Source organism: Oncorhynchus tshawytscha, linkage group LG20, assembly GCF_018296145.1.
Source record: "Oncorhynchus tshawytscha isolate Ot180627B linkage group LG20, Otsh_v2.0, whole genome shotgun sequence".
NCBI classification, from domain to species: Eukaryota; Metazoa; Chordata; class Actinopteri; order Salmoniformes; family Salmonidae; genus Oncorhynchus; species Oncorhynchus tshawytscha.
The window spans coordinates 51,105,334-51,133,049 of NC_056448.1; the positions used below are offsets into that span (position 1 = coordinate 51,105,334).

The window sequence follows — 27,716 nt, forward strand, 5'->3', positions numbered from 1 at the left end:
ACCTAACCTTACCCTAACCTAACCCTAAGACTAACCCTAACCTAACCTTCCCTAACCTAACCCTAACCTAACCTTACCCTAACCTAACCCTAAGACTAACCCTAACCTAACCCTAACCTAAACTAACCTAACCCTAACCTAACCTAACCTAACCTAGCCCTTACCCTAACCCTAACCAAACATAACCCTAACCTAACTCTAACCTAACCTTATCCTAACCTAACCCAACCCTAACCCGACCCTAACCCAACCCTAACCTAACCCTAACCCAACCCTCGGATGGGGCCACAGTGTCTCCTGACCCCTCCTGTCTCAGCCTCCAGTATTTATGCTGCAGTAGTTTATGTGTCGGGGGGCTAGGGTCAGTTTGTTATATCTGGAGTACTTCTCCTGTCCTATTCGGTGTCCTGTGTGAATCTAAGTGTGTGTTCTCTAATTCTCTCCTTCTCTCTTTCTTTCTCTCTCTCAGAGGACCTGAGCCCTAGGACCATGCCCCAGGACTACCTGACATGATGACTCCTTGTTGTCCCCAGTCCACCTGACCGTGCTGCTGCTCCAGTTTCAACTGTTCTGCCTTATTATTATACGACCATGCTGGTCATTTATGAACATTTGAACATCTTGGCCATGTTCTGTTATAATCTCTACCCGGCACAGCCAGAAGAGGACTGGCCACCCCACATAGCCTGGTTCCTCTCTAGGTTTCTTCCTAGGTTTTGGCCTTTCTAGGGAGTTTTTCCTAGCCACCGTGCTTCTACACCTGCATTGCTTGCTGTTTGGGGTTTTAGGCTGGGTTTCTGTACAGCACTTTGAGATATCAGCTGATGTAAGGGCTATATAAATACATTTGATTTGATTTGATTTGACCTAACCCTAACCTTACCCTAACCTAACCCTAACCCTAACCCAACCCTAACTCGACCCTAACCCAACCCTAACCCAACCCTAACCTAACCCAACCCTAACCCTAACCTTTACCCTAACCCTAACCACCAAACACCAAAGTAGTAATTAGGAATCCACAGTACTTTGTTTAATTCTTGTATAGACTTTTTATTTATCCACATAAATAGTATAGAAACAACAATGACATATTTAAATACATGAACAGTTTGTAATAATAACATTATAGATTTTGTATTCATGACAATTGATCCATGATATGTTCTTAACTAGGAGGGGTGAGGGGCTGTTTCTACTGTTCTCTGTTTATGTACTTCACATCCTTCTTTAACATGTGACATGTCATGATCAGGATCATAGTAATGTAATCAATCATTTAATCAGATCAGATAAACAAACACATATAGATACATTGTGATGAAAAGAGTTCAATCATTGTATTGGAACACCAACAAAGATCTGAGTCCTTCATAGCTGATTGGTTCTGTGTGTATCCTGGGACGGCAGGTGGAATATATACAGGTGGACAGGCTGTCTGCTGTAGTAATTCACTGCAGTAGTATTTAATATTGTTCTAGTTTTGGACCTGGCGTCAGAGTAGTAGACAAAGTCTTTATTTGTTTCCTCCATGGTCCATGTCAGAGACTGTCAAGGATTGGTTGGGGGACGAGGTCACATGTTGTATTGTCAAACATCTTCACGTCCTTTTTTTTGTCCTTTTTCATAGTTGTCTGTTTTAGTTGGTTTCACTCCACCTCCATTTCACTCCTAAGGTTCATAGGACCTCAGGTTCTTGCCCAGATGGTTCAGGACTTCCAAGTTCCCTGGTGAGTCAAAGTTATGACATCATGACTATCATATTATACCATGTGTATCTTGTTTACTATATTATATTACATACAGTGGGGTCGAAAATGATTGACGTGGTCAGGTGAGGTATTGAAAGGTATTGAAAACAGGGGTGTCAATAATTTGACCCCTACCTTTTGGGAGAAAAAAATATTACTTGTTAAAATAATTATATTTTTCTGAGCAATTGTATTAATATATAATCAAATATAATATAATAAAAGTATAATAAATACAATACACCTTTTTGAGCATAAAATATAGTTTAGAATTTGAATTCAAATAAAATGTTACTGGTCACATACACATATTTAGCAGATGTTATTGCGGGTGTAGAGAAATGCTTGTGTTTCTAGCTCCAACAGTACAGTAGTATCTAACTAAATGCTTGTGTTCCTAGCTCCAACAGTACAGTAGTATCTAACTAAATGCTTGTGTTCCTAGCTCCAACAGTACAGTAGTATCTAACTAAATGCTTGTGTTCCTAGCTCCAACAGTACAGTAGTATCTAACTAAATGCTTGTGTTCCTAGCTCCAACAGTGCAGTCGTATCTAACTAAATGCTTGTGTTCCTAGCTCCAACAGTGCAGTAGTATCTAACTAAATGCTTGTGTTTCTAGCTCCAACAGTACAGTAGTATCTAACTAAATGCTTGTGTTCCTAGCTCCAACAGTGCAGCCGTATCTAACTAAATGCTTGTGTTCCTAGCTCCAACAGTGCAGTAGTATCTAACTAAATGCTTGTGTTCCTAGCTCCAACAGTACAGTAGTATCTAACTAAATGTTTGTGTTCCTAGCTCCAACAGTACAGTAGTATCTAACTAAATGCTTGTGTTCCTAGCTCCAACAGTACAGTAATATCTAACTAAATGATTGTGTTTCTAGCTCCAACAGTGCAGTAGTATCTAACTAAATGCTTGTGTTCCTAGCTCCAACAGTGCAGTAGTATCTAACTAAATGCTTGTGTTCCTAGCTCCAACAGTACAGTAGTATCTAACTAAATGCTTGTGTTCCTAGCTCCAACAGTACAGTAATATCTAACTAAATGCTTGTGTTTCTAGCTCCAACAGTGCAGTAGTATCTAACTAAATGCTTGTGTTCCTAGCTCCAACAGTGCAGTAGTATCTAACTAAATGCTTGTGTTCCTAGCTCCAACGGTGCAGCCGTATATAACTAAATGCTTGTGTTCCTAGCTCCAACAGTGCAGTAGTATCTAACTAAATGCTTGTGTTTCTAGCTCCAACAGTGCAGTAGTATCTAACTAAATGCTTGTGTTTCTAGCTCCAACAGTGCAGTAATATCTAACTAAATGCTTGTGTTCCTAGCTCCAACAGTACAGTAATATCTAACTAAATGCTTGTGTTTCTAGCTCCAACAGTACAGTAGTATCTAACTAAATGCTTGTGTTCCTAGCTCCAACAGTACAGTAGTATCTAACTAAATGCTTGTGTTCCTAGCTCCAACAGTACAGTAGTATCTAACTAAATGCTTGTGTTCCTAGCTCCAACAGTACAGTAGTATCTAACTAAATGCTTGTGTTCCTAGCTCCAACAGTGCAGCCGTATCTAACTAAATGCTTGTGTTCCTAGCTCCAACAGTGCAGTAGTATCTAACTAAATGCTTGTGTTCCTAGCTCCAACAGTACAGTAGTATCTAACTAAATGTTTGTGTTCCTAGCTCCAACAGTACAGTAGTATCTAACTAAATGCTTGTGTTCCTAGCTCCAACAGTACAGTAATATCTAACTAAATGATTGTGTTTCTAGCTCCAACAGTGCAGTAGTATCTAACTAAATGCTTGTGTTCCTAGCTCCAACAGTGCAGTAGTATCTAACTAAATGCTTGTGTTCCTAGCTCCAACAGTACAGTAGTATCTAACTAAATGCTTGTGTTCCTAGCTCCAACAGTACAGTAATATCTAACTAAATGCTTGTGTTTCTAGCTCCAACAGTGCAGTAGTATCTAACTAAATGCTTGTGTTCCTAGCTCCAACAGTGCAGTAGTATCTAACTAAATGCTTGTGTTCCTAGCTCCAACGGTGCAGCCGTATATAACTAAATGCTTGTGTTCCTAGCTCCAACAGTGCAGTAGTATCTAACTAAATGCTTGTGTTTCTAGCTCCAACAGTGCAGTAGTATCTAACTAAATGCTTGTGTTTCTAGCTCCAACAGTGCAGTAATATCTAACTAAATGCTTGTGTTCCTAGCTCCAACAGTACAGTAATATCTAACTAAATGCTTGTGTTCCTAGCTCCAACAGTACAGTAGTAGCTAACTAAATGCTTGTGTTCCTAGCTCCAACAGTGCAGTAGTATCTAACTAAATGCTTGTGTTCCTAGCTCCAACAGTGCAGTAATATCTAACTAAATGCTTGTGTTCCTAGCTCCAACAGTGCAGTAGTATCTAACTAAATGCTTGTGTTCCTAGCTCCAACAGTACAGTAGTATCTAACTAAATGCTTGTGTTCCCAGCTCCAACAGTACAGTAATATCTAACTAAATGCTTGTGTTCCTAGCTCCAACAGTACAGTAATATCTAACTAAATGCTTGTGTTTCTAGCTCCAACAGTACAGTAATATCTAACTAAATGCTTGTGTTCCTAGCTCCAACAGTGCAGTAGTATCTAACTAAATGCTTGTGTTCCTAGCTCCAACAGTGCAGTAGTATCTAACTAAATGCTTGTGTTCCTAGCTCCAACAGTACAGTAATATCTAACTAAATGATTGTGTTTCTAGCTCCAACAGTGCAGTAGTATCTAACTAAATGCTTGTGTTCCTAGCTCCAACAGTGCAGTAGTATCTAACTAAATGCTTGTGTTCCTAGCTCCAACAGTGCAGTAGTATCTAACTAAATGCTTGTGTTCCTAGATCCAACAGTGCAGTAGTACCTCACAATTCACAACAATACACACAAATCTAAAAGTAAAAACATTGAATTAAGAAATGTGTTTATATTAGATCGAGCAATGTCAAAGTGGCATTGACTAAAATACAGTATAATATAATAGAGTATATACATATGAGATGAGTAAAGCAGTATGTAAACATTACTTAAACATTATTAAATTGACTAGTGTTCCGTTATTAAAGTGGCCAGTGATTCCAAGTCTTTGTATACAGGGCAGCAGCCTCTAAGGTAAAAGGTTGCAAATTATTTATTTTACACAGTAATATGTGCTCATCTTTATCAAGGGTGTTAATCTTTTCAGACCCCAGTGTCTACAGTGCATTCAGAAACTATTCACACCCTTTGACTTCTTCCACATTGTGTTGTGTTACAGCATGAATTTAAAATGCAATTGAGTTTAAAATGGATTTTTTTTGTCCCTGGCCTACAGATAATACCCCAAAATAGCCAACTTTGAGTTATGTTTTTCAACATTTTTACAAATGAATGAAACATTAAAATCTGAAATGTCGAGTCAATAAGTATTGAAGCCCTTTGTTATGGCAAGCCTAAATAAGTTCAGGAGTAAACATGTCCTTAACAAGTAAAATAACACGTTGCATGGACTCTTTGGGCAATAATAGTGTTTAACATGATTTCCTGAATGACTACCACATCTCTGGACCCCACACATACAATTTCCTGTCAGGTCCCTCAGTTGAGCTGTGAATTTCAAACACAGATTCAAACACAAAGACCAGGGAGGTTTTCAAAGTCTTGCAAAGAAGGGCACCTATTGGTAGATGGGTAAAAAAAATCTGACGTTGAATATCCCTTTGAGCATGGTGAAGTTATTAATTACACATTGGATGGTGTATCAATACACCCAGTCACTACAAAGATACAGGCGTCCTTTCTAACTCAGTTGCCAGAGAGGAAGGAAACCGCTCAGGGATTTCATCATGAGGCCAATGGTGACTTTAAAACAGTTACAGAGTTGAATGGCTGTGATAGGAGAAAACTGAGGATGGATCAACAACATTGTAGTTACTCCACAATACTAACCTAATTGACAGAGTGAAAGGAAGGAAGCCTGTACAGAATAAAAAATATTCCAGAACATGAATCCTGTTTGCAACAAGGCACTAAAGTAATAATGCAAAAAACATGTGGCAAAGCAATACACGTTCTGTCCTGAATACAATTGCTATGTTTGGGGCAAATCACATCCATGAGTACCAGTCTCCATATTTTCATGCATAGTGGTGGCTGCATAATGTTATGGGTATGCTTGTCATTTGCAAGGACTAGGGAGTTTTTCAGGATAAAAAATAAATGTAATGGCAATAAGCACAGGCAATATCCTAAAGGAAAACCTGGTTCTGTCTGCTTTCCACCAGACACTGGGAGACAAGTTTACCTTTCAGCAGGACAGTAATCTAAAATACAAGGCCAAATCTGCACTGGAGTTTCTTACCAAGAAGTCAGTGTTTCTGAGGGGCCGAGATACAGTTTTGACTTAAATCTGCTTGGAAATCTATGGCAAGACCTGAAAATGGTTGTCTAGCAATGAGCAACAATCAATTTGACAGAGTTTGAAGAATGTTTTTTAAAAATTATGGGCAAATGTTGCACATTCCAGATGTGCAAAGCTCTTAGAGACTTACCCAGAAAGACTCACAGTTGTAATTGCTGCCAAAATGATTGTAACATGTATTGGCTCAATACTAAAACAGACAACTATGAAAAAGGACAAAAAAAGGATGTGAAGATGTTTGACAATACAACATGTGACCTCGTCCCTCAACCCCCGTGCTTCATGTATTGGCTATCTAATCAAAATATATTAGTGTTTAATTTTTCATAAATGATTTACAAATGTTAGCATATTTCTTCCACTTTGACATTAGTGTATTTTGTGTAGAAAGTTGACCAAAAAAGAACAATTAAAACCAGCACAATAAAATGTGGAAAAAGTCAAGGGGTGTGGATACTTTTTGAACGCACCGGTTCGTCTCAATCGACCGCATCCACCTACGTCATGTCATGTTGCACTTCCGCATCTGCGGTGAAAGGTAGCAGAACTACAGCCGGAAATCGCTGTCACTAGACCCGTCTGAAGATAACCAGTAACGGTTTAAAAAATGAATGGATGTATGAAGGTAGTTTTGTGCCTACCCAAAAACGCGTTAAATATGTGTTAAAAAAACAACAACCAAAATATACAGTTGAAGTAGGAAGGTTACATACACCTTAGCCAAGTACATTTAAACTCAGTTTTTCACAATTCCTGACATTTAATCCAAGTAAAAATTCCCTGTTTTAGGTCAGTTAGGATCACCACTTTATGTTAAGAATGTGAAATGTCGGAATAATAGTAGAGAGAATTATTTATTTTAGCTTTTATTCCGTTCATCACATTCCCAGTGGGTCAGAAGTTTACATACACTCAATTAGTATTTGAAGGCATTGCCTTTAAATAGTTTAACTTGGGTCAGACATTTTGGGTAGCCTTCCACAAGCTTCCCACAATAAGTTGGGTGAATTTTGGCCCATTCCTCCTGACAGAGCTGGTGTAACGAAGTCAGGTTTGTAGGCCTCCTTGCTCGCACATGCTTTTTCAGTTCTGCTCACACTTTTTCCATAGGATTGAGGTCAGGGCTTTGTGATGGCCACTCCAATACCTTGACTTTGTTGTCCTTAAGCCATTTTGCCACAAAAAGTACACTTGGGGTCAATGTCCATTTGGAAGACCCATTTGCGACCAATCTTTAACTTCCTGACTGATGTCTTGAGATGTTGCTTCAATATATCCACATAATTGTCCTTCTCATGATGCCATCTATTTTGTGCAGTGCACTAGTCCCTCCTCCAGCAAAGCACCCCCACAACATGATGCTGCCCCCCCCCGTGCTTCACAGTTGGGATGGTGTTCTTCGGCCTGCAGGCCGCCGCCTTTTTCCTCCAAACATAACGATGGTCATTATGGCCAAACAGTTCTATTTTTGTTTCATCAGACCAAAGGTCATTTCTCCAAAAAGTACAATCTTTGTCTCTATGTGCAGTTGCAAACTGTAGTCTGGCTTTTTTATGTTGGTTTTGGAGCAGTGGCTTCTTCCTTGCTGAGCGGCCTTTCAGGTTATGTCGATATAGGACTTGTTTTACTGTGGATATAGATACTTTTGTACCTGTTTCCTCCAGCATCTTCACAAGGTCCTTTGCTGTTGTTCTTTTGGATTGATGTGCACTTTTCACACCAAATTATGTTCAACTCTAGGAGAAAATGGGGTCTCCTTCCCTACCGGTATGACGGCTTCGTGGTCCCATGGTGTTTATACTTGCATACTATTGTTTGTACAGATGAACGTGGTACCTTCAGGCATTTATAAATTGTTCCCAAGGATGAACCAGACTTGTGGAGGTCTACAATTTTTTCTGAGGTCTTGGCTGATTTCTTTTGATTTTCCCATGATGTCAAGCAAAGAGGCACTGAGTTTGAAGGTAGGCCTTGAAAAACATCCACAGGTACACCTCTACTTGACTCAAATGGTTTCAATTAGCCTATCAGAAGCCATGACATCATTTTCTGGAATTTTCCAAGCTGTTTATTTTCCAAGTTGTTTCCAAGCTGTTCCAAGGCACAGTTAACTTAGTGTATGCAAACTTCTGACCCACTGGAATTGTGATACTGTGAATTATGAGTGAAATAATCTGTCTGTAAACAATGTCATGCACAAAGTAGATGTCCGAACCGACTTGCCAAAACTATAGTTTGTTAACAATAAATTTGTGGAGTGGTTGAAAAATGAGTTTTAATGACTCCAACCTAAGTGTATGTAAACATCCGACTTTAACTGTATACATATATAGCTGAGTTTTTTTTTAGATATCCTATATTTAGGACAGACACTTCAAAACCTTGTTCATTATGACTTATGTTTTAACTGTGTTATTCTATGCTATTCTCTGGGCTATTTTTGTAAAGGCCAAATTCAATATTTATTTTAAATCATTTGTATATATATTATTTTATTCTTATGGGTCCTAAAATTGTAAATCAAATAGCAAAATTATCCTTAGTATGACCATCTTAAAACAAGTCCACGTCAGCTTAGAACCCTCCCCCCTATTTTAAACTCCCCCACAACAACATATTTTCCATCGCCATCACAAAACACTGAATGTTCTAAAACCATCAAGAAGGTACTTACAATTTAGCTCTTTTTGTTAACATGTGATGTGATCTTTTCTTTCCGGATGATGTTTGGCATCTGAAGAACAAGGTAGAAAAATAACATTAGTCCAGTGTACTTACAGTGTAGATATACCTTGTTATGCAGTCATTGACATTTATTTAGCGCATTTGATTTGCAAACAAATATAAATTGATTGTTCTGAACCTCCCTTCACTCTAGGGTTAGATACTCATAACACAACCTCATACTTAAGGGTGTTCAGATCTATCATTACAGAATGTAAACTATAGACAGAACCATCAGCTCCTCCTCTGAGTCAGATACATCATTACAGACTAAACACGAACACAGCTATATATAACTGGAGAACACAGCTATATACAATGCCTTGCGAAAGTATTCGGCCCCCTTGAACTTTGCGACCTTTTGCCACATTTCAGGCTTCAAACATAAAGATATAAAACTGTATTTTTTTGTGAAGAATCAACAACAAGTGGGACACAATCATGAAGTGGAACGACATTTATTGGATATTTCAAACTTTTTTAACAAATCAAAAACTGAAAAATTGGGCGTGCAAAATTATTCAGCCCCTTTACTTTCAGTGCAGCAAACTCTCTCCAGAAGTTCAGTGAGGATCTCTGAATGATCCAATGTTGACCTAAATGACTAATGATGATAAATACAATCCACCTGTGTGTATTCAAGTCTCTGTATAAATGCACCTGCACTGTGATAGTCTCAGAGGTCCGTTAAAAGCGCAGAGAGCGTCATGAAGAACAAGGAACACACCAGGCAGGTCCGAGATACTGTTGTGAAGAAGTTTAAAGCCGGATTTGGATACAAAAAGATTTCCCAAGCTTTAAACATCCCAAGGAGCACTGTGCAAGCGATAATATTGAAATGGAAGGAGTATCAGACCACTGCAAATCTACCAAGACCTGGCCGTCCCTCTAAACTTTCAGCTCATACAAGGAGAAGACTGATCAGAGATGCAGCCAAGAGGCCCATGATCACTCTGGATGAACTGCAGAGATCTACAGCTGAGGTGGGAGTCTCTGTCCATAGGACAACAATCAGTCGTATATTGCACAAATCTGGCCTTTATGGAAGAGTGGCAAGAAGAAAGCCTTTTCTTAAAGATATCCATAAAAAAGTGTCGTTTAAAGTTTGCCACAAGCCACCTGGGAGACACACCAAACATGTGGAAGAAGGTGCTCTGGTCAGATGAAACCAAAATTGAACTTTTTGGCAACAATGCAAAACGTTATGTTTGGCGTAAAAGCAACACAGCTCATCACCCTGAACACACCATCCCCACTGTCAAACATGGTGGTGGCAGCATCATGGTTTGGGCCTGCTTTTCTTCAGCAGGGACAGGGAAGATGGTTAAAATTGATGGGAAGATGGATGGAGCCAAATACAGGACCATTCTGGAAGAAAACCTGATGGAGTCTGCAAAAGACCTGAGACTGGGATGGAGATTTGTCTTCCAACAAGACAATGATCCAAAACATAAAGCAAAATCTACAATGGAATGGTTCAAAAATAAACATATCCAGGTGTTAGAATGGCCAAGTCAAAGTCCAGACCTGAATCCAATCGAGAATCTGTGGAAAGAACTGAAAACTGCTGTTCACAAATGCTCTCCATCCAACCTCACTGAGCTCGAGCTGTTTTGCAAGGAGGAATGGGAAAAAATTTCAGTCTCTCGATGTGCAAAACTGATAGAGACATACCCCAAGCGACTTACAGCTGTAATCGCAGCAAAAGGTGGCGCTACAAAGTATTAACTTAAGGGGGCTGAATAATTTTGCAAGCCCAATTTTTCAGTTTTTGATTTGTTAAAAAAGTTTGAAATATCCAATAAATGTCGTTCCACTTCATGATTGTGTCCCACTTGTTGTTGATTCTTCACAAAAAAACACAGTTTTATATCTTTATGTTTGAAGCCTGTAATGTGGCAAAAGGTCGCAAAGTTCAAGGGGGCCGAATACTTTCGCAAGGCACTGTATAACTGGAGAACACAGCTATATATAACTGGAGAACACAGCTATATATAACTGGAGAACACAGCTATATATAACTGGAGAACACAGCTATATATAACTGGAGAACACATCCATATATAACTGGAGAACACAGCTATATATAAATGGAGAACACAGCTATATATAACTAGAGAACACAGCTATATATAACTGGAGAACACAGCTATATATAAATGGAGAACACAGCTATATATAACTGGTGAACACAGCTATACATAACTAGAGAACACAGCTATATATAACTGGAGAACACAGCTATATATAAATGGAGAACACAGCTATATATAACTAGAGAACACAGCTATATATAACTGGAGAACACAGCTATATATAACTGGAGAACACAGCTATATATAAATGGAGAACACAGCTATATATAACTAGAGAACACAGCTATATATAACTGGAGAACACAGCTATATATAAATGGAGAACACAGCTATATATAACTGGAGAACACAGCTATATATAACTGGAGAACACAGCTATATATAACTGGTGAACACAGCTATATATAACTGGAGAACACTGCTATATATAACTGGAGAACACAGCTATATATAACTGGAGAACACAGCTATATATAACTGGAGAATACAGCTATATATAACTGGAGAACACAGCTATATATAACTGGAAAACACAGCTATATATAACTGGAGAACACAGCTATATATAACTGGAGAACACAGCTATATGTAATTGGAGAGCAGGATATAAACAGCTATATACGTACCAGTCAAAAGTTTGGACACACATAGTCATTTTAGGGTTTTTCTTTATTTTTAGTATTTTATTCATTGTAGAAAAAAAGTGAAGACATCAAAACTATGAAATAACAGAGAGTGATGGAGTGCTGCATCAAATGACCTGGCCTCCACAACCACCCGACCTCAACCCAATCGAGATGGTTTGGGATTAATTGAACCACAGAGTGAAGGAAAAGCAGTGCTCAGAATACTCCTTCAAGACTGTTGGAAAATCATACCAGGTGAAGCTGGTTGAGAGAATGCCAAGAGTGTGCAAAGATGTCATCAAGGCAAAGGGTGGCTACTTTGAAGAATCTAAAATATAAACCATTTTTTTATTTGTTTAACACTTTTTTGGTTACTACATGATTCCATATGTGTTATTTCATAGTTTTAATGTCTTAACTATTATTCTACAATGTAGAAAATGGAAAAAATAAAGAAAACCCCTTAAATGAGTAGGTGTGTGCAAACATTTGACTGGTACTGTGTAACTGACAAGCAGATGCAGAGTGTGACTGATGCCAATATGTTCAACTGTTCATCTCATTGACTACTGCTACAAATGAACTTCCTAGCCTTGAAAGGCATGTCAGATGCTTGTTTGATATATGTTTTAAATACAATGAAATACAGGATGGGACAATCAGAAAAGTATTAAACACTTCTTAGGGATAGGGTGCAGTATTTTCACATCCGGATGAAAAGTTTGCGCAAAGTAAACTGCCTGCGACTCAGGCCCAGAACCTAGGATATGCATATAAGTAGATTTGGATAAAAAACACTCTAAAGTTTCTACAACTGTTAAAATAATGTCTGTGAGTATAACATAACTGATTTGACAGGTGAAACCCAGAGGACAAACCATCCAGGGAAAAAATAATTAAGGTCATAGTATTTCCCAATGGTTTTCTATGGGAAGCCCTGATTATTAGGAACCTGCTTGCAGTTCCTATGGCTTCCACTAGATGTCAACAGTCTTTAGAAATTGTTCAATGTTTTTCTTTTGAGAAATTAAGAAGTATGGCTGTTCTTTGTAAGTGTCACTCCAGGTGGACTGGAACGTACTTCACATGGTTTTTATCCGGTATTGGAAACAGTTTATCCTGTCATAATTTTGATAAATTATTTACATTTTAGGATACTGAGGTTGGATTAGCAACGTTGTTTGAAATGTTTGGACCAAGTTTACAGGTAACTTATTAGATACTTTGTAGTCATGTTGGGGGAGTTGGAACCGATGCATTTCTGAATCAAACGAGCCAAATAAATTCACATTTTGGGGATATAAAGAAGGAATTTATTGAACAAAACGACCATTCATTGTGTCACTGAGACATTTGGGATTGCAAAACGAAGAAGATCTTCAAAGGTAAGGCATTTATTATTTATCATTATTTCTGACTTTTGTGTTGCCATCTGCCTGGTTGAAAATTATTTTCATGTGTTTGTATGCGGGGCGCTGTCCTCAGATAATCGCATGGTCTGCTTTCGCCGTAAAGCCTTTTTGAAATCTGACACTGGGGCTGGATTAACAAGATGTTAAACTTTGTTGTGATGTATTAGATTTATATTTTTGTGAATCTTGAATTGATATTTCTGTAGTTTGAATTTGGCGCTCTGCAATTTCACTGGATGTTGTCAAATCAATCCCGCTAAACAGGTTAATCACTAACAGGTTAATCAGAATAAGATTAATCAGAATAGGCTTAATCAGAATAGGATTAATCAGAATAGGTTTAATCAGAATAGGATTAATCCGAATAGGATAAATCAGAATAGGATTAATCAGAATAGGATTAATCAGAATAGGATTAATCAGAAAAGGCTTAATCAGAATAGGCTTGATCAGAATAGGATTAATCAGAATGGGATTTTTGATATATTGAAATGTTTTCATCAAATAGCATAGTATTGAAAGTATTGAAAGTATAATAATATCATATTTTGAAAATTAATAGAAACTACCAAGTTCAAAAAACGAATAATCACATAACAGCAGTTCCTAGCATTTTACTCCTCACTGTCAGACAGTATAGTAGGGGTTAGGGTCAGACAGTGTAACAGTGTAGTAGGGGTTAGGGTCAGACAGTGTAGTTGGGGTTAGGGTCAGACATTGTAGTAGGGGTTAGGGTCAGACAGTGTAGTTGGGGATAGGGTCAGACAGTGTAGTTGGGGATAGGGTCAGACAGTGTAGTGGGGGTTAGGGTCAGACAGTATAGTAGGGGTTCGGGTCAGACATTGTAGTAGGGGTTAGGGTAAGACAGTGTAGTAGGGGTTAGGGTCAGATAGTGTAGTAGGGGTTAGGGTTAGACAGTGTAGTAGGGGTTAGGGTCAGACAGTGTAGTAGGGGTTAGGGTCAGACAGTGTAGTTGGGGATAGGGTCAGACAGTGTAGTTGGGGATAGGGTCAGACAGTGTAGTGGGGGTTAGGGTCAGACAGTATAGTAGGGGTTCGGGTCAGACATTGTAGTAGGGGTTAGGGTCAGATAGTGTAGTAGGGTTAGGGTCAGACAGTGTAGTAGGGGTTAGGGTCAGACAGTGTAGTTGGGGTTAGGGTCAGACATTGTAGTAGGGGTTAGGGTCAGACAGTGTAGTTGGGGATAGGGTCAGACAGTGTAGTTGGGGATAGGGTCAGACAGTGTAGTGGGGTTAGGGTCAGACAGTATAGTAGGGGTTCGGGTCAGACATTGTAGTAGGGGTTAGGGTAAGACAGTGTAGTAGGGGTTAGGGTCAGATAGTGTAGTAGGGGTTAGGGTTAGACAGTGTAGTAGGGGTTAGGGTCAGACAGTGTAGTAGGGGTTAGGGTCAGACAGTGTAGTTGGGGATAGGGTCAGACAGTGTAGTTGGGGATAGGGTCAGACAGTGTAGTGGGGGTTAGGGTCAGACAGTATAGTAGGGGTTAGGGTCAGACAGTATAGTTGGGGTTAGGGTTAGACAGTGTAGTAGGGGTTAGGGTCAGACAGTGTAGTTGGGGTTAGGGTCAGACAGTGTAACAGTGTAGTAGGGGTTAGGGTCAGACAGTGTAGTAGGGGTTAGGGTCAGACAGTGTAGTAGGGGTTAGGGTCAGACAGTGTAGTTGGGGTTAGGGTCAGACAGTGTAGTGGGGGTTAGGGTCAGACAGTATAGTAGGGGTTAGGGTCAGACAGTGTAGTAGGGGTTTGGGTCAGACAGTGTAGTAAGGGTTAGGGTCAGACAGTGTAACAGTGTAGTAGGGGTTAGAGTCAAACAGTGTAGTTGAGGTTAGGGTCAGACAGTATAGTAGGGGTTAGCGTCAGACAGTGTAGTAGGGGTTAGGGTCAGACAGTGTAGTAGGGGTTAGGGTCAGACAGTGTAGTAGGGGTTAGGGTCAGACATTGTAACAGTGTAGTAGGGGTTAGGGTCAGACAGTGTAGTAGGGGTTAGGGTCAGACAGAGTAACAGTGTAGTAGGGGTTAGGGTCAGACAGTGTAGAATAAATGTTATGGTATAGTAGTAGGTGATCTGACCATCTGTAGCTGCTGCACCATCTCCTCTCTGTACGATAGTTCTCGCTTCATCTGGTCCTGGAAATGATCTGGGATGGATAAAAACACATTCAGTTCACAATTACACTCCCAGATAATGAGGAAATTATTTGGGATTCATGGAATAAGGTTAGGGTGTTAAGGGTAACAGTCAGGGTGTGAGGGGTTAGGGTGTGAGGGATTAGGGTATGAGGGGTTAGGGTGTGAGCTGTTAGGGTTAGGGTGTGAGGGGTTAGGGTATGATGGGTTAGGGTTAGGGTTAGGGTTAGAGTATGAGGGGTTAGGGTATGAGGGGTTAGGGTTAGGGTGTGAGGAGTTAGGGTATGAGGGGTTAGGGTTAGAGTATGAGAGGTTAGGGTATGAAGGGTTAGGGTATGTGGGGTTAGGGTTAGGGTATGAGGGGTTAGGGTATGAGGGGTTAGGGTTAGGGGATGAGGGGTTATGGTATGAGGGGTTAAGGTATGAGGGGTTAGGGTTAGGGTATGAGGGGTTAGGGTATGAGGGGTTAGGGTTAGGGTATGAGGCGTTAGGGTATGAGGAGGTTACGATATAAAGGGTTAAAGTATGAGGGGTTAGGGTTAGGATATGAGGGGTTGGGGTTTGGGTTAGGGTATGAAGGGTTAGAGTATGAAGGGATAGGGTTAGGTTATGAAGGGTTAGGGTATGAAGGGTTAGGATATGAAAGGTTAGGATATAAAGGGTTAGGGTATGAGGGGTTGGGGTTTGGGTTAGGGTATGAAGGGTTAGAGTATGAAGGGTTATTGTTAGGGTATGAAGGGTTAGGGTATGACGGGTTAGGATATGAAGGGTTAGTGTATGAGATGTTGGGGTTAGGGTTAGGGTATGAAGGGTTAGGGTTAGGGTATGAGGGGTTAGGGTATGAAGGGTTAGAGTATGAAGGGTTAGAGTATGAAGGGTTAGGGTAAGGAGGGTTAGGATATAAAGGGTTAGAGTATGAAGTGTTAGGGTATGAGGGGATAGGGTTAGGGTATGAGGGGTTAGGGATTTGTGTATGAGGGTTTAGGGTATGAGGGGTTAGGATATAAAGGGTTAGAGTATGAAGGGTTAGGGTTAGGGTATGAAGGGTTAGGATATGAAGGGTTAGGGTATGATGGGTTGGGGTTTGGGTTAGGGTATGAAGGGTTAGTGTATGAAGGGTTAGGGTTAGGGTATGAATGGGTTAGGTTATGAAGGGTTAGGATATGAAGGGTTAGGGTATGATGGGTTGGGGTTAGGGTTAGGGTATGAAGTATTAGAGTATGAAGGGTTAGGGTGAGGGTATGAGAGGTTAGGGTATGAGGGGTTAGTTTATGAAGGGTTAGAGTATGAAGGGTTAGGATATGAGGGGTTTGGGTTAGGGTTAGGGTATGAAGGGTTAGAGTATGAAGGGTTGGGGTATGAAGGGTTAGGATATGAAGGGTTAGGGTATGAAGGGTTAGGATATGAAGGGTTAGGATATGAAGGGTTAGGGTATGAGGGGTTGGGGTTAGGGTTAGGGTATGAAGGGTTAGAGTATGAAGGGTTGGGGTTAGGGTAGGGGGTTAGGGTATGAGGGGTTAGGGTATGAAGGGTTAGAGTATGAAGGGTTAGGATATGAAGGGTTGGGGTATGAGGGGTTGGGGTTAGGGTTAGGGTATGAAGGGTTAGAGTATGAAGGGTTGGGGTTAGGGTAGGGGTTAGGGTATGAGGGGTTAGGGTATGAAGGGTTAGAGTATGAAGGGTTAGGATATGAAGGGTTAGGGTAAGAGGGGTTCGGGTTAGGGTTAGGGAATGAAGGGTTAGAGTATGAAGGGTTAGGGTTAGGGTATGAAGGGTTATGATATGAAGGGTTAGGGGTAGAGACAGAGAGGTAGACCTACGGAACACAGGGAAGGGGGAGTTTCCCTTCAGAGCGTGGAACTCCTGTTCTAGTCGTCTTCGTAGATCGATCTGTTCCAATAGAACCTTCTGGAGTTCTTCTTTCTCCATGTTCTCAACATCCTCCTTTAGTGGAACAGGGGAACTTCCATCTTGTGTTTGATCACCTGGAAAGGAGGAAAGAAAATAAATGTTGAGTATGAATCAAGCACTCAATAGGACAGTGAGTTATATTATCCCTCTAATAATCTGTAGTCCTCTGATTGCAATGTAACCACTGGCCTGTAGGTGTCAGTCTAACTGCATATTTCCACCTGTCTGGATCCTTGAAGGCTTTGATTTTCTATTGCCCTGTCTACTGTGTTCTCAGAGAACTACTGTCATTTACATTCTCAATGGTCATTGCATTCCGTATAGAACCACATGTTTGTAAATGTTAAATGTCAAACTGCACTAATAATCTCATTATAATCGTGCCCGCTATTCATTTGACTGAATATATCGATCAGACAATATGTTGTTGCATTATGCTATAAACCAATCAATAAACATGGAAAACACTTGATCATGTAAATAACTCATTAAACCACTTGGTGAATGCGTTAATTAAATACTTTCCCTAAAATGCTTGAAATATCATTCACTTGAAACAATATTTTTGTTATTATGGTGCCTTTAAAACCTATTGTTCTGTCTGCAGTCTATAGTGTCTGTAGCCGTGCTGCGTTTTATAACAGTGGATTTGTATTACTGTAGTCCTGTAACCATGATAACCATATTGTTCTATCACTCTTCTACAATGTTAGTGTCGTTTCCATTATGGCCTGATTTCTTCATCTATGAACCTGAAAATGTCTTGTGTGTTTGTGTCTGAATTCTGACAATGTGGCAAATCAAATGGCTTAAATGAAGCGATCCAGCACATTTGTGTATATAATCTCCCCCTCGCTCTCTCCCTCTCTGTATGTATAATCTCCCCCTCTCTCCATCTCTCGCTCTCTCCCTCTCTCTTTCCCTCTCTAGTCATTTCATGTCTTGCCTCCTTAAGCCTCCCAACACTTCCCTCATTTGGAACGGTCTGCTCTCGCTCTCTCGCTCCTCTCCTCTCTCTGTCTCATTTGACAAGCAAATCAGCAGACAGTGCCTCAGGATAACAACCTCGTTTGACAGTCAATTAACCGTGAATAGTCAAAGCCAAGGCAGTTTGCATTACATAAATGGAAAATTAGATTATTTTTCTCCCAAGAAACAGCCCTCTCCTTAAGACAGAGTCTGAGAGTCTTTGGAATCAGAACGTCTAATCACGTCGTCCATCGCCCAGGGAGACGTTTAGCAATCAGACAAAGGTGGTCTCATTTAATTTGTTTCGTGTAATTTTTTGAAATAAATTCTACATTATGTGAGGATATCATTATGGGCTACATAATAAGAATGTTGGCATAGATGTCATAAAACCCTTTTAATGTCTCTGTGACAGATATAAAAGGCAATAAGATGTGATCTTTGTAATGAAAGGTTTTGCCAAGGGAAAAGGCAATTATATGGGTTTGATATTGTTGAGATGGAGATTGTCACCTTCCCTGTGTTGAGCTGATTGTCTTGTTGAACTGTAATGGCTCCCTGTAGAACACATTCTAGAACTGTAATGGCCCCCTGTAGAACACATTCTAGAACTGTAATGGCCCCCTGTAGAACACAATCTACAAAACATTCTGGACCACATTGGAACACTGGAAACAGCCGATGTTCCGTTGCACAGTCTATCAGCTATTCCATCTATTTATGTATCTCTAGTAATCCGTAAACCTACAGTATGGTCTGTGAGAGGAGAATGAATCTGCTGTTCTCCTTGTCTAGATAAATGTCCTATTATAGTGATGGTTTTATCTGTCTTGATAAATCAGTTAGAAAAGTTAGATATTGCAGAGGAGGTTTATCTGTCTTGATTAAACAGCTAGATATTGTAGTAGAGGTTTTATCTGTCTTGATTAAACAGTTAGATATTAGATATTATAGTAGAGGTTTTATCTGTCTTGATTAAACAGTTAGATATTATAGTAGAGGTTTTATCTGTCTTGATTAAACAGTTAGATATTAGATATTATAGTAGAGGTTTTATCTGTCTTGATTAAACAGTTAGATATTATCGTAGAGGTTTTACCTGCCGTCTCTCTCCAGTACTCTGGGCCAGATGAGTCTGTCTCTGATACAAAGAAACTGCTGGGCTCTTTGTTTTCATCAAGAGGAGAATGAGAGAGGAAGAGGAGAACAGAAGGACATTCATTCATCTGTTTATAAGGGAACAGAGTTGATTTGGTCACCTGCACACAGAAAACTGGTAGAAAGGAACCGATGTCTTCAAACCAATAAGATGAGGAGGTAATGCTACTCACGAGCTATGTTGGAGTTTTCTTTGGTTGTGTAAACAGGCAGTCCATGGTCTCTGCTTTTATGAGTCTGAGAACACAGAGAAAGACAGAGGTTTTAGCATGTGCATATCAAACCGAGAAGGAGTCTAATAATGCTACCCACAATAGAACCACTGGTGTACTGGGATAGAGAATGCTGGTGTACACTAGAATAGCTTCTGGCCTTCACAGACTTGAAGAGTCAATGGAGTGGTACAATTCTCCTTTTGGCCTAATTTTGTCTATCATGAACAACACTCTTAATATAAGCCTGTAGTGTTACTATCCAACGGGAAGCCTGTAGTGTTACTATCCAATGGGAACCCTGTAGTGTAATTATCCAATGGGAAGCCTGTAGTGTAATTATCCAATGGGAAGCCTGTAGTGTTACTAACCAATGGGAAACCTGTAGTTTAATTATCCAATGGGAAGCCTGTAGTGTTACTAACCAATGGGAAGCCTGTAGTGTTACTAACCAATGGGAAGCCTGTTGTGTTACTATCCAATGGGAATCCTGTAGTGTTACTATCCAATGGGAAGCCAGTAGTGTTACTAACCAATGGGAAACCTGTAGTTTAATTATCCAATGGGAATACTGTAGTGTTACTATCCAATGGGAATCCTGTAGTGTTACTAACCAATGGGAAGCCTGTAGTGTTACTAACCAATGGGAAGCCTGTATTGTAATTATCTAATGGGAAGCCTGTAGTGTTACTAACCAATGGGAAGCCTGCATTGTAATTATCCAATGGGAAACCTGCAGTGTTACTAACCAATGGGAAGCCTGTAGTGTTACTATCCAATGGGAAGCCTGTCGTGTTACTATCCAATGGGAAGCCTGCAGTGTTACTAACCAATGGGAAGCCTGCAGTGTTACTAACCAATGGGAAGCCTGAATTGTAATTATCCAATGGGAAGCCTGTAGTGTTACTATCCAATGGGAATCCTGTAGTGTTACTATCCAATGGGAAGCCTGCAGTGTTACTAACCAATGGGAAGCCTGAATTGTAATTATCCAATGGGAAGCCTGTAGTGTTACTATTCCAAGTGTTTCCCTCCCATACTGAGCCTGTAGCATCAATACAGCAGGACCGTCTCTCTCATCACAGTTACTATTAGACTGTGAATGTCTCTTCAGTAGTGTTGTTATTAAACAGTGACTCCTTCATTAGTGTTGTTATTAGACTGTGAATGTCTCCCTCATTAGTGTTGTTATTAAACTGTGACTCCTTCATTAGTGTTGTTATTAGACTGTGAATGTCTCCCTCATTAGTGTTGTTATTAGACTGTGAATGTCTCTTCAGTAGTGTTGTTATTAAACTGTGACTCCTTCATTAGTGTTGTTATTAGACTGTGAATGTCTCCCTCATTAGTGTTGTTAGTAGACTGTGAATGTCTCCCTCATTGACGTTACTATTTGACTGTGAATGTCTCTTCAGTAGTGTTGTTATTAAACTGTGACTCCTTCATTAGTGTTGTTATTAGACTGTGAATGTCTCCCTCATTAGTGTTGTTATTAAACTGTGACTCCTTCATTAGTGTTGTTATTAGACTGTGAATGTCTCCCTCATTAGTGTTGTTATTAGACTGTGAATGTCTCCCTCATTAGTGTTGTTATTAGACTGTGAATGTCTCCCTCATTAGTGTTGTTATTAAACTGTGAATGTCTTCCTCATTGACGTTACTATTTGACTGTGAATGTCTCCCTCATTAGTGTTGTTATTAGACTGTGAATGTCTCCCTCATTAGTGTTGTTATTAGACTGTGAATGTCTCCCTCATTAGTGTTGTTATTAGACTGTGAATGTCTCCCTCATTAGTGTTGTTATTAAACTGTGACTCCTTCATTAGTGTTTTCATTAGACTGTGAATGTCTCCCTCATTAGTGTTGTTATTAAACGGTGAATGTCTCCCTCATTAGTGTTGTTATTAGACTGTGAATGTCTCCCTCATTAGTGTTGTTATTAGACTGTGAATGTCTCCCTCATTAGTGTTGTTATTAGACTGTGAATGTCTCCCTCATTAGTGTTGTTATTAGATTGTGAATGTCTCCCTCATTAGTGTTGTTATTAGACTGTGAATGTCTCCCTCATTGACGTTACTATTTGACTGTGAATGTCTCCCTCATTAGTGTTGTTATTAGACTGTGAATGTCTCCCTCATTGACGTTACTATTTGACTGTGAATGTCTCTTCAGTAGTGTTGTTATTAAACTGTGACTCCTTCATTAGTGTTGTTATTAGACTGTGAATGTCTCCCTCATTCGTGTTGTTATTAGACTGTGTATGTCTCCCTCATTAGTGTTGTTATTAAACTGTGACTCCTTCATTAGTGTTGTCATTAGACTGTGAATGTCTCCCTCATTAGTGTTGTTATTAAACTGTGAATGTCTCCCTCATTAGTGTTGTTATTAGACTGTGAATGTCTCCCTCATTAGTGTTGTTATTAGACTGTGAATGTCTCCCTCATTGGTGTTGTTATTAGACTGTGAATGTCTCCCTCATTAGTGTTGTTATTAAACTGTGACTCCTTCATTAGTGTTGTCATTAGACTGTGAATGTCTCCCTCATTAGTGTTGTTATTAGACTGTGAATGTCTCCCTCATTAGTGTTGTTATTAGATTGTGAATGTCTCTTAATTTGTGTTGTTATTAGACTGTGAATGTCTCCCTCATTGGTGTTGTTATTAGACTGTGAATGTCTCCCTCATTAGTGTTGTTATTAGATTGTGAATGTCTCCCTCATTAGTGTTGTTATTAGATTGTGAATGTCTCCCTCATTAGTGTTGTTATTAGACTGTGAATGTCTCCCTCATTGATGTTACTATTTGACTGTGAATGTCTCCCTCATTAGTGTTGTTATTAGACTGTGAATGTCTCCCTCATTGACGTTACTATTTGACTGTGAATGTCTCCCTCATTAGTGTTGTTATTAGATTGTGAATGTCTCTTCATTAGTGTTGTTATTAGACTGTGAATGTCTCCCTCATTGGTGTTGTTATTAGACTGTGAATGTCTCCCTCATTGACGTTACTATTTGACTGTGAATGTCTCCCTCATTAGTGTTGTTATTAGATTGTGAATGTCTCTTCATTGGTGTTGTTATTAGACTGTGAATGTCTCCCTCATTGACGTTACTATTTGACTGTGAATGTCTCTTCATTAGTGTTGTTATTAGACTGTGAATGTCTCCTCACTTGTATTAGTACAACAGGACTGTTTCCCCTGGTTGGGGACCAACTCCCTTAGCCTTGTTAATGTGGAGTCGACAGGTTCCAGATTAGAAAGGCTAACAGGCAGAAAGTGACAAGGAGAGAACCGATATAATGTGACCATTAAACAATACCGGACTGTTCTTATTATCAGGGATCAGAGCACTGTGGATGTTTCATTTCTTCAGGGAGACGCCACTATCAATCTCTTTATGCATATTACATCAGCCAGCCTACAGCGCCAATTAAATAATAATTAGTTAAAGTGCCTTAAGGGAATATTTACATTTTTGTAGGCCTGGTCCTCCAGTGGCAGCGGGGTATGTGTGGGGCTGGGGAGAGAGAGTGTGAGGCTCGCAGGGGGAGCAGGAGGAGAGGCAGGCAGGCTACTGCTGCTCTGGTCCTGGCTGTGATCTGCAGGGCTGCAGGGGAAGGTGACAGCCTCTTTCTCTCCTCTCTCCCATGGTCCTGATCCTTCAGTCAGCCCTCGGAGGTGCAGGCTGCTGTGTGTCTGTGGTGGGGTTGGTCTGTTGAAGCTGTCCTCTTCCTCTTCATCCTGCTTGGTCTCCACATCCACCTCTCCTTCCTCCTCACTCTCTCCTCCCTCTCCCTCTTCCTCCCCTTCTCCTCCGCTCTCAGAGGCGTAGCTGCAGCTGGTGGCGGGGGACAGGTGGCGATCCGAACCAAACTCCTCCAGGTTTCCATGGAGCTTGGCGATGCTCTCTGCATCCTTGACAACGGGTCGGAAGGCTGAGTGGTAGGAGGCTTTCCTGGCCTGGAGAGACGGGACGTCCAGCAGCTTCAGCCAGCCCTCTGAGGTCACAGGGCGCAGGTCAGAGGTCAGGGGGGAGGAGTCAGGGTCAAACAGGCCTGACCTGGGTGTGGGCCTCATGTCTGGCCCTGCCCTTGGCTGTGAGGGCTCTGATAGGTCGAGGAAGGCCTGCCTGAGGGAAGGGCTCTCGGCCAATGACGATAGGGTGTTGACGGACGGCTGTGGCTGCAGGTAGGTGGGCACTGGGAGGCCCCCAGCGGCCCTAGGGGGCCAGAACATGCAGAACGGAGGGTAGAAGGTGTCTTTACGACCGGGCCACAGCAGACCTGACAGACCAGTGTTCTTCTGTCCTCCAGCCACCTCACTGTCATCTTTCTTCTGCTGACAGAGGCTGAAGGCTGGGAAGGAGTAAGGGTTGGGGAACAGGGAGGTAGGGGGGAACTTCTGCAGCATGCCGAACCCTTTACTGGGCACAGGGATCACCGGGTAGCTGCGAGGGTTCTTATGGGGAGACAGGCTGCTTCCATCCAGGTCCTCCTCCTCCTCGAAGCGGCTCCTCTTCTGGACCAGGTCAGGGGTCATCATGTGGGGCAGACCAGAGTTCCCAACCTTCCCCGGCCCCATGGCGGAGCAGTGAGATGAGGGTAGACACCGCTTCCTGCTGCCACCATTAAACATGGCCTTCACGTCCTCCCAGGCAAACGCCAGGTCATCAGGAGGGGTTTTATCTGACAGCTTCAGGTGGCGTCTCCAGGAGTTGAAGTTAGCAGCGTCCGGCTGGGTGTACTTGGCTTCAGGAGTACGGTGAGAGTGGAAGATGAACTTGTTAGGAGAGAAGTACATGCTGCAGTAGGAACACTTGATGCACTTGGCTCTGCTGCTGTTGTAGCGCGCTGGGATGAAGTTACCACGACTACCCCAGGCACACTCGTGTGACACATCAAAGGCGAAGTTGTCAGGCAGTTTGGGGGGGTTGTTCTCCCCCAGGAAGGACTTACACAGCCGCTCCGCCTCTCGCTTGGTGATCATGCCACAGCGGCGGGAGGAGATGGGCATGGCACCAGCTCGCCTCAGGATCTCCAGCTGGACAGGGGTGCACTGAACACAGGTGATACCCAGCGCCACGCGGCGGTTGTGGATCTCGTTATAGCTGTAGTTCTTCAGCAAAGTGTTGGAGATCTGGGCCAGACACAACCGCTCCTGATGGTCGATCACCAAGGAGACGATGGGTACACCATACAGAACCACTTGACCCACCTGGTTGGGCTTCAGGGAGGAGTGGGGGGGTCTGGGGGGGGTCAGGGGCTCCTGCTGGAACGAGCTGGGGGGGGTGGTCATGGTAGCGCTGGTGTTGGTAACCAGGAAGTAGGTTGTGTTACCGTGGAGTCAGTCCTCCTGTCAGTCTGTCTGTCTGGATGATACTCTGCTGGAAAACCACACACACATTAACATTTAAGTTCAAACTGCACATCAGTCAGACAGATTTTCAGTTAAAATAAATATAATGATTATTATTACTATTTTAATTATATCAAATTATCATTATCAAAATAAAATATATGCCTAATGGTGAAGAACTTGACGATGATTGAATAGCAATACCACATATGATTTATTATGTTTCTTATTTATATTATTTTGTTATAAACATTCAATTAAGTTTGTATTGTAGGCGCTAAATGTTCAACTTTCAAATGTTCAACATTTTCTCGCATTTTGCAGAGGAAGTTATATGCAACTCCCGCTGAGCCCGCTGCGTATTCGACTTTAAAGCTTAAAGACACGATGTCGCATCGAAGACAAGAAGCAGCCGAACTGTTTTCAACAATGCACAAATGCACATCTGGGAGAATTATAGAGGCTAATTATAGAGAATCATTAGGCTTTACTCGTAAAAAAAAAGATCAATAGTTATTTTACTTTGGGGGTCATTTGTTGATAGCCCACAAATGTACAATGTTGATAAAAAGTTATAGAATTGCAACTGAACATGGCGAAATTAAAAATAAAAATCATTGCAATTTAACAGAACTTCCATTTCGTTGATGTTAATACATATTTTGTACTTCAAATATTTGGTCAAAACACTGGAGGCTATATAACACCTCATTCTGAGAGGCAGTATAGAACCAATTATTAATAGTATGTATGATATTAATATATGACCTGGCTTGGTGTGAACTCTGCTGAATAATAATGTAATTTGGCACGCGTAACATTATAGGACAAAATACAGGTTGACCTGTAGATCAAACCGACATGTGAGGGTCATCCCGGCAGGGCCTAGAAAAGATACACGTCAACGACATGATAGCCTACTGACAGAAGATGTGCAGTGGAGAAGGTCGAGGTATTTTACTGTGCAAGATATTCTAAAATAAAAGGCTCTATATTATGTCGCAAAATGTGCTCGGTATGCTAGTGATTTTCAGCAGATTTAGACCAGAATTAATTTTCAACATAACACAATTCTAATAATTATTGCTCATTGATGCCGATAGCCACAAAACTAATATTAAGACTCATAATAATAACAGGCCTACTCACAATAATAATAATAATAATAATAATACAAATAATTATAATAATATTAAAAATAATAATGTAGTCTAATAACACAATAATACACGTCAAACCTCAATTGTTACACTGTGGACAGAATAGGATATCTTACCTCCTCTATAGCGTGATGACAGAAATCCAAATGTTACGAAAATAAAGACATCCCTTATCTCTCGCCCAAAACAACCGATACATTAAAACCACGTGCCTTACAAAACTGAAGTAAATTAATTCCGAATATTGAAGAAGATATAATATGTTGTTCTATAAAATAATATAGAAGAAGAGAATATATGTTGTTCTATAAAAGAAAGTTACCAGTCGGTGATGAGTAAGTGCGCAGCGCGCTCTGGCTTATTCCCTTTAAAGGACAAGGCGCGTGTCTAGAGGCAGGCGGTGTCGGACGGGAAGTGATTGGCGCGTGGCTCTGCCCCTCTTTTAGCTCGATACTTTCCGCCAGGAGCCAATGACGTTTCACTAACTGACACTCAACACTCTAAAGAGACTAATGCAGGAGCCTGGCCCCGGGCTAAAGACGGGCTGTACACCTCCAATCTGAATGAGGACTCTGACTCACAAATCCACAAACAGCAGATATGTAGCAGGCTTACCAACAACGAGATGAACAATAAGTAGGTCGATGTCACTAACTAAAATGCCTCTGTGGCCTATTTTACACGGTGTCGGGCCTGCATCACAGAACTCATGGCGCTGTGTAACTCAAACATAACCTGGAGTAGGCTAAAACAATTTGTTAACCTAAATCGCGTATAGGCTAACAATTCTAACTCATTTAATCAATATGACTTCAGGTAATTCTACATTGCATTTTATTTGTCCTAAGCACATTTGCCTTTCAAAACGTTTCTCTACCAAGGCAGCGAAAAATGATTTTATAGGCTACCAAATATGTTTTCAATTTACAGTACGACTTGTCATATATGGGCCGTCATCACAACATTGAATAGGCCTGTGAATGACTGGTAAATTAACATTGTTTCATAAATACATGGAAGAAATTGTACATTTATGATTTCCCATGCAGGAATACAATGAACCGTGTGTCAATAGGCTTCTAGCGGAACCAAGCAATTACATGTCATTTAAATGTTCACTATTTATTGATTGGCCATATGATCAAATACAATTTTATTGGTCAAATTCACGTGTTTAGCAGATGTTATTGCGGGTGTCGTGAAATGCTTGTGATGCCTTCTGTCAGCTGACTGGGTAGTGAACATGTAAGGTAAATTATGCAGTTTGTTAAAATCACTTAACTGGTTTCATGTATTCTGAGTATTTAGCAAGTTTCTAATTGTCGTCATCATGAAGAGTTAATTTAAGGGCTTCCGTAAATTGGCCGTTAAAGACCACATAGACAACATTCAGAGAAATCCATCCATCCATCAAGTTTCCAAGCGGAGATGAGAGGAGAAGATGAGGGAGAAAAGGTAATAAAGAGCGGCTATTTCTTCATCATTGTAGAAGGCCGCATATGTCTCACCATGTCTACCATCACTAACGATACAGGGCGGAAGAGAGAAACAGTTCATCTGAAACAGATTAAGTGTTTGTAGCCGGAACACCTAATCAATTATCTAAACAGTTTATTGATGTAAATAGTATTGATATGTAGTGAGATGACGTCATCAACACTGGATCAAACCGATTATAATTAAATGAATTAACGACAACTAGGATGAATAACCAACAAGAGGTTCAGGTTTGACTGGATATATTTAGTCATTGGGATGGAAGAACGGTATAATATA

The 27,716-nt window shown here is 40.7% G+C and overlaps 1 protein-coding gene across 1 annotated transcript; it reads right to left on the bottom strand.

Moving 5' to 3' along the window:
- Positions 1 to 1,071: 1,071 nt before the first annotated feature.
- On the bottom strand, positions 1,072 to 26,398 carry skor2 (SKI family transcriptional corepressor 2). The gene is made up of 8 exons (XM_042302798.1): positions 26,057 to 26,398; positions 22,897 to 24,808; positions 19,387 to 19,450; positions 19,155 to 19,220; positions 16,996 to 17,160; positions 15,119 to 15,186; positions 8,847 to 8,906; positions 1,072 to 1,727 (listed from the first exon to the last, which is right to left on the bottom strand). Exons 2-7 carry the CDS (start codon positions 24,718 to 24,720, stop codon positions 8,850 to 8,852), a joined length of 2,244 nt encoding a protein of 747 aa, XP_042158732.1. The 5' UTR covers positions 24,721 to 24,808; positions 26,057 to 26,398; the 3' UTR covers positions 1,072 to 1,727; positions 8,847 to 8,849.
- Positions 26,399 to 27,716: the final 1,318 nt, after the last annotated feature.